Raw genomic sequence first — 12,058 nt, forward strand, 5'->3', positions numbered from 1 at the left:
AAATAAGTTCCTTGTGTGTCATATTTTAGATTCCAAATATAAGTGATATCATACGATATTTGTCTTTCTCTTTCTGACTTCCTTCACTTAGCATGATAATCTCTAGGTCCATCCATGTTGCTGCAAATGGCATTATAAAATTCAGTTTTAATTATCAGTTTCAAATAGTGTTACGGAAACCCAGGCTTGGGATCTGAGTACCTGGATTCAAATCCGAGCTATCCTACTCCTTGCTGGGGCCCTTTAGGCAAGTTCCTTAACTCCTCTGGGCACCAGTTTTCTCAGCTATGAATGGGCTTGAAGTTCTTACTCTATGGGGTTGTTGGGAGTAATTAAAGAAGAGAGTAAATGAAGGGATACACCGCTAATAGGAGCCAAGAGCTCCCTGTGTGTTCTCTTGAAACATTCACTCCATGGGGATTGCGGGTTCAGCTTCCAGGAGGCTGACTCTGAGGCGGGGATTAGTGAGCAGGCATTAGGCTGTGCCCTGTGAAAGGGAGGGAAGGAAGCAGGAGAGGTGGGGAGACTCCGCCCCAAGAGTGGTATAACCTCGGGCAGGACAACTTCCGGTCTGAGCCGGTCCCTCAGGGGCTGACAGTGAAGGCCGTCTGCTGCCCGCACTCCCTGCGCTGGGACAAAAGGCCTTCAGAGTCCCGAGAGCGGAACCATCACGCTATGGACCCCACACCAAGGCCACACTGAAGGGGGACCGGGGGGCACATCCAGCTTCTCTACATAGCTACTCTTTTTATGTGAAATGTGTTTTTATTTTGTTCATTTTTTTCAATAAATGACACATACAAAGGTACAGACTTCAAAAGGAACAAAAAGATCGATGAACAAAAGTACTGTTTTTGTCTCCATTTTAGGAATCCTGAGGACCAGAGAGGTTAAGTGACTCATGCTAGGGAACACAGCTCGTAGGTAACAGAGCTGGGCTTTGAACTTGCATCTGTCTGACTCTTCTCACTATTCTCACTATTGCCTCCTACTGGGGATGTATCAGGGAAGGCTTCTGGGAGGAAGTGGCATGTTAGCCATGGCCTTGAGGAGGCCATGCAATGCAATGGTAGAAAGCATGGGTGGTGGACCCAGACCATCTGGGTTGGAGTCAATCTTTCACCTCTGAGCTGTGTGCCTCCATTTCCTAATCTGTAAAATGGGCATAATAATGGTGCCCATCTCATAGAGTTGTTACATTTATTAAGTGAATTAATACATGTGGAGAACTTAGAACATAGCCAGACATAGTTGTTTATTATGATTAGATATTATGGAAAAGGGGAGGTTCTTGCCCTGAGCAACTCAGTGGAAATGATGCCATTTATCGAGATGATATGAACCTCGCCTCACCCTGAGCCTGACCTGCACCCCAAAGGCTTCTCCAAGCTCAGGGAGTGGTGGACAAAGACTGGCTCTCAGTGGGCCTGGCTGCAGGACCACGGAGCATGCCGGGATGCCAGTCTGGCTCCTGGCCCAGCCTTGGGCAGCTGGCCGCGGTTTCTGTTCAAAAAGGACTTTGTGTGACAGCTGCTCCCTCCCCCAACCCCTGCTCGTACCATCCCCCCCCACAGGCGGCCTGCTGCAGGAGGGACCAGAGTGCTCAGGGCATGTCCTGCTTCCTAGCCCTGCCCAGTGCCCTCGCCAGGTCACAGCCAGGCCTCCTGGGGCTTAGAGGCCTTTGCACTGGGACTGGACTCCCACCTGCTGGTTCTGAAGGGCTGGAAGCAGATCCCAGTGCTTGCTCTGAGCTTGACCACTTGATGTCCTCACTGCAGATTTCTCCTGCTGCAAAACTGCCCATATAATTAGACTCTAGTCTGATGGCTTGACTTGGCCTACACACGACAGCCCCTGCCTACCTTCCTGATGTCAGCTCATACCTCTATCCCCTTGTGGGCTCCCCTCCAGTCCCATTGGCCCCTTAAAGTTCCTCAACCACACGACTCATTTGCACCCCAGGACCTTTGCATCTGCTTTCTCTCTGCCAACTGCTCTTGCCTGAGATCTCTGTGTCCTTACCCTCAGGTCTCGGCTCCAAGGTCACGTCCTCAGAGAGACCATCCCTGACCACCCTGTCTAAAGTAGCATCTGCCCTTCACAGTCACTCTCCCTCTTATCACCCCACTTATTTCCTTTACACCATACCTACCCCCAAGTTATCCTATTCATTTGTTTGTTTATTGGTATCTCTGTTACTAGAATGTAAGCTCCACAAGGGCAGGGACCATACCTGTCTTATCCATTGCTGTTCTAAGCATCTAGAAAAGTCCTAGTGCATAACGTGATCGTGTAATAAATATTTGTTGGACAAGACCTACAATATGGGCTGTTTTGAGGACTGATGACATGACGGATGGCAAGTACCTAGCAGAGGGCTGATACAGACCAGGTGTTAAAACCAACAGCCTATGTCAACCTCACCACTTTCCTTGTTATTATAATTTTACTATCTCATAAAAAAAGGTCTTATTCTGACACCTTCATTTATATCTCTTTTAATCTCTACCCACAATAAACTTACCTACAGATATATTCAGTGATACAAGCTTGGTATTAAATCAGGGTGGAACAGACCCTATAGGCAAGTAGAAACGTGTGTATTCTCCTGAATCCCTCATTTCCTGCTGGAGAGTTATCTTATTATTATTATTGTTGCTGTTGTTGTTATTTTATTGACAAGGTAGACTGATGAAGTAAGAGCCAGATCCTGGGCTCAAAATTCCAAACTTAATTGACTTATCTGGGCAAATCACAACCTCTTTGTGCCTCAGTTTCTTCAACCATAAAATACAGATAATTATACTACTTACTTCATGGAGTTGTTTCGAAGATTAATAAGTTAACATTAACAAAATACTTAGAAGAGTGCCCAGCACAGAATGAGCACTATATTAAGTGTTCGTTAAGTTAAATAAATAATAATAAGCCCTGTTCAGTACTTACTATATAGAGGAATCGTTTCTACCTGTACTCATTTAAGCCTCACCACAACCCCTTGAAGAAATCAAGGAACAGAGACGTTCATTAATTTGCCCAATGCCACACAGCTTGTAAGTATTACAGTGGTTTGAATGTTCACACATGTGCATAAAGTCTTCCTCCTTTCCTTTAATCAAATTGACTGGCTCTCTCTACCTAAGAATTCTTATACAGAGTTGTACACACACAGCTGAGCCTATTGTGTTTTATGAGGATTTTAAAGAGATTTTCAAGGGTTTTCTATTGAGATTTCAACTTTTTAAAAAAGAATTACTTATTATTTATTTATGGCTGCGTTGGGTCTTCATGGCTGCGTTGGGTCTTCATTGCTGCGCGCGGGCTTTCTCTAGTTGCGGCGAGCGGAGGCTACTACTCTTCGTTGCGGTGCGCGGGCTTCTCATTGCGGTGGCTTCCCTTGTTGCGGAGCCGGGCTCTAGGCGCACGGGCTCAGTAGTCGTGGCTCACAGGCTCTAGATCGCAGGCTCAGTAGTTGTGGCTGGCGGCTGTAGAGCGCAGGCTCGGTAATTGTGGCTGGCGGCTCTAGAGCGCATGCTCAGTAGCTGTGGCACACGGACTTAAGTTGCTCCGCGGCATGTGGGATCTTCCCGGACCAGTGATCGAACCCGTGTCCCCTGCATTGGCAGGCAGATTCTTATCCACTGCGCCACCAGGGAAATCCCAGAGATTTTAACTTTAAACATTCCACTTGTACCATAACACCCTCCTTTAAGATCTGACCCTACTATATGTCAGAGAGATCAGGGAGAGAGGACCTCCTGGAACTGGGAAAGGAGGAGGAAGAGGGGGCAGCTCAGCCTCTCCCTCCCATCCTGCGATGTGGCCTCAGGTACCTCTTGGCAACTGTGGGGGCTGTAAGGAGCACAGTTTGACAACCACAGCCTGGGGCAATTTCTGAGTGTTCCGCCACCTCTGACATCTCATGACTTGATGCCACTAATGGCAGCTGGCATGTTTTGGGCACTTGCCCGGTGCCCAAGCACTTTTCTAAGTGCTTTACAGATTAGCTACTTTTATCCCAACAATAACCCTCTGGGACAGGGACTGGTACATCTCAGTTTACAGAAAAGGAAGTGAGGCACAGAGAGGTTAAGTTACTTGCCCAGGATGACACAGCTAGAATGGATTAAGGTGGGGGGACAAACTTAATCTGATTCCAGAGCCCTTGTCCTCACGCCCTGGGCATGCTGCCTCTGACCTTGCCTGTTGTTGGTCCTCCAGTCCCTGGGAAAACCATGTGGCTGTGTGTTTCCAAGGAAACAGAGCTTCTGATTCGAAGGGAATGGGAAAGGGCAGGTGAAGCCCGTTCGAGTCCCCTTGAGAGCAGCTGGGGGGTCTCCTCTCTCTGGAAGCTGCCAGGCCTCCCTCCGGCTACGGAAGCTGAGCCAGGGCCCTGAGTGGCTGCTGGGACGCTGGCTGGAAGCCTGGCACCCAGAGGCCCGGCTACAGGGAAGCTCTTGGCTCCTCATTCATCCAATTCATTAATATTCCCTCTCTCCAGCCGCTCTCCATTTAATTGCACACACGCTGTCGGTCTCTTTGCCAGAGCTGTGGCCTCTGGGAAAAACTAGTGGACCCATTTTTCCCTGCAGTGTTCCCTGGGCCAGAGGAGGGGCTGGGGCTCGACTCTGCCATATACTATAATTTCTAAGCTATCAAACAGTGCAGATATGAAAGAAGCACCTTAATTTTATAAGGTCTCTTCTAGGGAAAACTAGCATGTATTATTCATTCCTTGAAGGTAACTTTTAAGTCATATCGTAGCGACAGATGTATTATTTTATTTATGTAAAAACAGAATACTGCATTCTAGAATCCACTATGAAAGCTTAATTTCTGGAATAAGCAGCAAATTTTCTATTAAATACAAAAGAGCGTAAATTGTCTCTGATAAACCGGAGTTTGTTGGTACCAAAAGATACTGCGTAGACATACAAGTGTATGTCTACCATAAAAGGGCTATGGTAGACATACACTTGATTCTAAATGTTAGGGGTCTAATCCAACTCTGCCCTTGATCAGCTCCTAAGCCTACAGCTTTGTTATCTGTGTTAAGAAAACGACCTACAGGCAGCGCCCTTGCAGCTTTAATGAGATATTGCTGCATGGCACCACCAGGGGGCAGCATCGAGCACAATTTTACATCAGTTTTTCCTCTTTGGGGTTTTAATGAAGGTGCATTGGATTCCGGGTTGTTAAGGATACATTTGAAGTGGTGAGGACAGAGGTGGGGGAGAGTATCATTATTAAATACTCGTAAGTACAGTAATTCCTGGAGAACTCAGCAGAGAGAGAGCTCGGAGGTAATTCTGCAGCGTTGGTGGCAGGTGTAGTCTGGAGCCAGGGAGGAGACAATCTACCTTGTCTTTTCTCTGTCCTGGAGGGCAGTGGTCCACTCTGGGCACTGCCCTTCATTAAGAGGTGCAGTGACAGCCTGGTGTATACAGTGGAGGGTGCCCAGTGACAAGGAACTTTGCAGGAGAATGTTAGTTTACTGACGTACGTGGCCCTGAGTGCAAAATACATCTTAGTCACTATTTTGGGGACCTAGAGCAAATCACAAAAACTTTGCCAAGTTAGGGTTCCTTCTCTGTAACATGGGGAGGAATGCTTACCTTGCTGGATGGTTGGGAAGAGTCAGGGAGGTAATGCAGGCAGGTGCCTGGTACCCTGTAAAGCCTCAATGATGGTGATTCTTATGATAAGGAATAATATGTTAATAATGTTAGTGTTTGTGGTACCACCATTGTAATACTCAGTATAAATATTTTTATTATTGATAATCCTATTCATTGTGTTGTATTTGATATATATCTGACACGTTTCCTATTATATATGATATATATAATATCTTGTATATATTACATATTTGGTATGTATTAATACATAATAATTATAAAATTAATATTGAATATTTTGTATAAATGTGTTAATATTTTTGTAATTAGCAACCATCACTGGAGGAACGAGAAGATTTAGCATGCAGGGTCCAGTTCCCCTCTCCCACTCAAGTTTAGGGGGTCCCACAACCAAATGGATTATTTGGAGAACCAGATGGATTATTTGAGGATCCAGGGGTTTGGGCCCTGGGCCTGTAGAGTATGGAGTACAGAGCAGCTCAGGAAGCAGAGAAGCTGACTGAAGTCCAGGCTGGAATATGTGACCTTGAGCAGGTGACTTACCCTCTCTGAACCTCAGTCAACCCGTATGTGAAAGGGTGTAGTTGCCATTGCTGTGGCCAACCCTAACCCTCCCCCCTTGGCCCAGGCTTGGGGGGGTGGGGGCAGCTGTTGGAGGGCGGGGGGGTGAAGAGGTGTCCTTGCTTCCTCCCCTCTGCAGGAGTCGGGGCTATCCGCGTGGATTGGTGGGCAGCTGCACCCCCTGGAGAAGGTGCCACCGGCGCTGGCCGTGCTGCTCATCACTGTGGTTGTCGCCTTCTTCACGGAGTTTGCCAGCAACACGGCCACTATCATCATCTTTCTGCCTGTCCTGGCGGAGCTGGTGAGGGTCCATATAGGGTCCTGGGGCGGGAGGGAAACACCTCTCCCCAACACACGTTCAGAAATCTCTTTCTCGCTCCTGGGAACTCCACCAGGAGCCACAGCTGGTCATTGCTCTCGTCCAAAATGCGTGATAGTGTCAGAACCATGATGTTTTTTTTAAAAAAAGAATACTGTTTTTTTCTTTAAGAAATGCATAAACAGAGTAAATATTTTCCAAATGCACCAAATTCCCTCCTTTGGGAAAAGTAACCCATGGTGACATGGAGAGTTTTCTAGGAAAATAGGAATTGCCAAATATGGATTAAGAAGAAGTAGAAAATCTGAATGGACAGATAACCTTAGGAGAAATTCTAATGGTAGGCAAAGCTCTAGCTTCCCTCTAAAGCAGGGTTTCTCAGCACTATTGACATTTTGGGCCAGAGAATTCTGTTATGTGAAGCTGTCCTGTGAATTGTAGGACGTTTAGCAGCATCCCTGTTCTCTACCTACTGGATACCAAAGGCATCCCCCCTAAATTGTGACAATCCAAAATGTCTCTAGACGTTGCCAAATGTCTCCTGGGGAGACAAAATTATCCCTGGTTGAGAAGCACTGCTCTACAAATCACTAGCCCCAGGGGGATGTCTGAGGTGAGAGCTAGCAAACCTTCAAGGAGCAGACAGTCCCCACTTACCCCAAGTGTTCCCCAGCACAGAAAGATCGAGAAAGCTGTGCAATCAATGTACAAGGTTAGCAAAACCCTGACACCAAAAACAGAAGGAGAGCAAAGGAAAAGAAAGTTATAACTCAATGTCGCATGTAAACAAGGATGCGAATAACAAAATGGATCCAAGGTCACGTGAATCCTACTAGAAATTTCCAAACTGATTAATAGACACTCTCAGTATAGTTTTATATTTAAATAGACTAAAGAAGACCAGACCATTATGATTATCTCAACATAGACCAAAGTGATCAGATTAAATCAACGTTGCAAGCATATGCTTTGTATGCAAACAGTGATATGCCAGGCACACTGTCTGGATCACTTTTTGCTTTTTCTTTGTTTATTTATGCATCAATTTATAATGGATATCACACTGTATTAGCACACACAGGCACACTTTATTCTTCCTCAGTGACTAGAGAATATTCCATTACGAATCCATAGCTGCTGATTTTGTTTAAGCAATCTTCTACTGATGAACACAGAGGTTGTTTCCAGCCTCTGCTATTTCCCAGCAATGCTGCCTTGGCCTCTCCTTGTCTGAGCACCTTTTTATATGTAGATACACCTAGATCTCCGGAACTGAGATCCCTGGGTGAAAGAGCACGTGCATTTAGAATTTTGTAAGAGATGGGCAAATTGCCCTCCCAAGTGTGGGCGTGCCATTTCCACTCCCACCAGCAGTGTGGGGTAGGGGTCCCCGTAGCCCTGCTAAGTGTGATTGGATTTTATCACACCCTTCCCCAGGATCTGATGGATCGGGCAGTTGAGAGAGATGGGGGTGCTCTGGGGGAGAGGAGGGAGAGTAGACCCAGTCAGGTCTGCAGGGACAGCTTTCGCTGAAGAAGATACTAGCAAATGATTTATTCTTCTAGACGTTGCTTATCATCAAAATCAAAACATTTTACATGCAAGGGGGTGATCTTAGTGCTTTTTGAGAGAATGTATATGCTTTGGTTTACAAAAATTCCCTAGAGGGGCCAAAAATCCTTACCTTAAAATAAAATGCTGGCGAAGTGATCAACATGAGTTACAGGTGGACATGTCATTCGGGGGAGGTGATGAACCAGTGGTCTGCTAACTGAGGCCAACCCACAGACACCTTTGATCCACACGGTCTTAGAAATTTGGAAATGAGTGCCGACGGGTGCTACCTTGAGCTCTCTTTATCTCTGAAATCCAGTGAGGCCCCAACAAAAGGTACCCAGAGGCCAGCTGTTTGGATCGTTAGGCTGAGAGAAGGACCAGGCAGGGGACTTGAGGCTTTTTGGAGCCGTGATTCTCAAGATGTGGTCTCTGGACCAGAAGCATCAGCATCACCTGGGGGCTTGTTAGAAATGCAAATTCCTGCCACCCCCGCCCCCCCCCCCGCCCTAGACCTGCTGACTCAGCAACTCTGCAAGAGGTGGCGAGAGCACTCTGGGGTTTAACAAACCCTCCAGGTGATTCTGATACGCACTCAAGTTGGAAGAGGGAGTGTTCTAGAATAATCTCCCCAGCCCATCCTCCCTGATGAACCTGCATGTGCTTGGAATGTCGCTAACCTAGGAATGTTCTCTCCATATCTCCCTCGGTCTGGTTCTCTTCTTGTCTGTCTGTCTCTATTTCTGCCTGTGTGTCCGTTCTGGCCGCATTTCTCTCTGTGTGTCTTTAAATCCATCTTCCCGTTTGTTTCTCTCGTTCTCTCTCACTCGCCTATCTCTCTCCATGCATCTCTGTCTCCCCACCTGTCTCCATCTCCCGTGTGGTTTCTCTGTGTTTCTCGGTCTCGGTCTGTCCCGCCCCTGCTGGCCCAGGCCATCCGTCTGAGGGTGCACCCCCTGTACCTGATGATCCCCGGCACAGTCGGCTGCTCCTATGCCTTCATGCTTCCGGTCTCGACACCCCCCAACTCAATCGCCTTCGCCTCTGGACACTTGCTGGTCAAAGACATGGTGAGTCTGGGCACTTTCTAGCAGAGGTCCGGGGAGGTGGGTGGACGCCAGGGGTGGGCAAGGCAGGACTTGTGCTTCCCCCAGCATCCCGCAATTTCTGAATAGGTCCTTCCGAGTGGGACCAGAAATATACCTTTTAGCAAACACTCTGAGATGCTTAGGCAACTTCAGGAAGCACTGCCTCGGCGACTACTTTCCAAAGTTTGCTTCAGAGACGAGGGGCTTCCCCTCTCTCTGGGCACCGCCCTGTCTTCTGACTTGTTTGGCCAAGCACTCTGTGCCTGGTGGCGGCGTCTCTAGGAGAGGAGCAGCGGACCACACCTGGGACTTAGGGCCGGGCCTCGGTGCCCAGCCTGCTGGAGAGGAGACAGAGGCCGAGGGTCGTGGCAGTGGTGGGGAACCTCCAGCTTTCGGCAGAGCCCCCCTCAGGCTCCCCTGCTGAACCGGCTCCTGGCCCCTCCTCTGCCTGCTTCCTGCTGCCCTTCCCCCGCCACTGGCTGCCTGGGGTGTCTGCACCGTGGGTGCTCAGGGACCTAAGCTTCGGGGTCCTAAGCTGGTGCAACTGAGATGGGGGAATCTGCTTAACCAGTCCTCAACCCACGCAGGCTCTCCAGGCACAGAGTTCCCCCAGGACAGATGGAGACAGTGAGAGGCAGAAAGAGATCACAGAGCAAAGAGACAGCAGGGACCCAGGCAGACAGACGTTCATCCACTGTGGGTTCATTCACTGCACAGATATTTGCTGAGCACATTCCATGTTCCGGGCAGGGGGTCGAGCAGTGTAGGGGAGACACAGGCCTGCCTCTAAGGAGGTTGCCTTCTATGAGGGAGACAGTAAATGAAAGGCAGAGGGTATGTTTACTGATCAAAGCAGATTATTTTTAGGTTGTGTGATCCTGGGTGAGCCCAATTCTCTGAGCCTCATTTTCCTCTTCTGTAAAATGGGAATAATGATGATGATAACAGCCCTCACAGGGTTGCTTTCAGGGTAAATTGCATAGCTCTGTGACAACTGCATGGCACAGTGCCTGGCACCTAGAAACCACTCAGTGAATGGGGACATTTTCAGCTCCTTGAGGGTCAGCCTAAGGCATGTAAAGACGGAAGGGTCTTGGGTATCGACCAACCTGGGTTTGTGTCTGGCCCCATCACTTCCCAGCTGTGCAGTCCTGGGTGAAGGGCTTTCTGACTCTGAGCCTGGGCTTTTCCATCTGTATAATGGGCCTCGAGCAGACCCCCCCTCACTCTGGGCTCCATTGCAGGCGCGGACGGGACTCCTGATGAACGTGATGGGCGTCCTGCTGCTCAGCTTGGCCATGAATACTTGGGCACAGACCATCTTCCAGCTGGGCACCTTCCCGGACTGGGCCAACATCCACCTAACCAATGTCACAGCACTGCCAGCCACCTTGGCCAATGACACATTTCAGACCCTCTGAGTCCCCCTCAGATACTCTCTTCGGGCTGGGCCCTCCCAGAAGGTCTCGCCATCACCTGCTGTCAGGACCCTACAGGATGATCAAGCAATTCTTCTCTGTGATCCAGCGCGCAGCAAGCGAGGGTGACTTCCAGTGGTCCACTTGGGTCCATAGTCTCGTTATCTAGGATACCTTCTCCTCTGTCATGCAGTTCAGGGTGCAGCTACGTCCCAGATCTGCTGCCTGAGCAACAAGCTCCTTTATCTCTGAGCTGTTCTGTGGTTAGGATGCAAGAAAGCCCAATTTCAGCAACAATAAGCAAATCTGGAATGGCGTTTGTCTTGAATAGGTAGCGCGGGAAGCACAGCTAGCATCCTTCACTGACTACACGAGTTACCATCTGGAGAGACCATCTTGCCTTTAGAGATCACCTTCCTTCAAGAGACTCTGGGGCTGCTGTGTCCCAGTCCAGCTGTTCCAGCTGTTCACAGCTGGTGTGCGCTCTGCTTGGTGGGGGCCAGTTCTCCACCAGTTATTCAAATATCACCCCTGCTGATACCCAGCAGCCAGGGGTATTTTCAATCCCTGGAGACAGGGGGAGGGACAGATGACATCCTGAGGACATGGAGATCGTGCAAAGCCTCCTTGTTGCTTCTCCGGGCTCCCGAGCACACAAGAGGAGTTCTAGACCTTTCTACCCGAGCTTATTAGGATTTTCCTGTTCAGTCTGATTCAGTGTGGCCACAGTTCCAGGGTCAGGCCAAGTCTGGGCCATGCCCTCTCACAGGTGACCCATGGCCCCTCCAGCCAGGCCCCTTCCGCACGTGGCCCGCAGGGGCCTTCATGGCTGCAGCCTTCTTCTTCTTCCAGGAGCTGGTCTTTACCTCCCTGCCCCGACCCGAAGCGGTAAGCATGTTTGATTAGCAAAGGCCACATTTTTCAGGGGTGAGAGAAAAGTCAAAAGATAAATTGGGGCCTTGTAAGAGGTCAACTGTTTCAGGCAGGGAAACACCATAATCCTCTTCTACGGACGAGGACAACTTAAGACTTCCCCTGAGCCAGTGGCTGGTGGAGCCTGTCCTAGAGGATCTGATCCCTCCTTGCTTCAAGTAGGAACATCTCGAAAAGGCACCGGCTGAGGGGCCCAGAAAGCTCACATCCCCGACTTCCTACGCCTCTGAGGGATGAGGTTCCCCAAGCAGCTCGGGCTGGGAAGCAGCACCCAGGGACTGAACTTGTTCTTGAAACAGCACAAGTGAGTCATGGATGTTCCCCTGGGAGCAGTGGGGAGGAGGGAGAATGGGCTCCCTGTCCTTCCCGTGGGATTACTTCAACATTTAGTCACAGTTACAGCCCTTTGGGGTGGGGCGTGCACTTCTATTGGATGGGGCAGTGGAGAAATTCATTCACAGAGAAACCCAAGGGCTTGTAACCGGATGAATCGTGATTTCAAATACTTCTGATTGAAAATTCTATAAAATAAAGAATGTTAATCAA

The 12,058-nt window shown here is 48.9% G+C and overlaps 1 protein-coding gene across 5 annotated transcripts in view; it reads left to right on the top strand.

Moving 5' to 3' along the window:
* SLC13A3 (solute carrier family 13 member 3) overlaps positions 1–12,058 on the top strand; it is an 85,221-nt gene extending 73,163 nt beyond the window's left edge. For 3 of the 5 annotated variants that reach the window (XM_029220618.1, XM_029220617.1, XM_029220616.1), the window contains 3 exons: positions 6,340–6,501; positions 9,006–9,143; positions 10,406–12,010. In XM_029220618.1, coding sequence (XP_029076451.1) covers positions 6,340–6,501; positions 9,006–9,143; positions 10,406–10,582 — 477 coding nt within the window. In that variant the 3' untranslated portion in view covers positions 10,583–12,010. Of the gene's footprint in view, positions 1–6,339; positions 6,502–9,005; positions 9,144–10,405 lie in introns of all 5 variants that reach the window. The other 2 variants (XR_003793130.1, XM_029220615.1) reach the window with 2 other exon arrangements.

Source organism: Monodon monoceros, unplaced genomic scaffold (genome assembly GCF_005190385.1).
Source record: "Monodon monoceros isolate NGI ecotype Baffin Bay Population unplaced genomic scaffold, NGI_Narwhal_1 Super_Scaffold_13, whole genome shotgun sequence".
NCBI classification, from domain to species: domain Eukaryota; kingdom Metazoa; phylum Chordata; class Mammalia; order Artiodactyla; family Monodontidae; genus Monodon; species Monodon monoceros.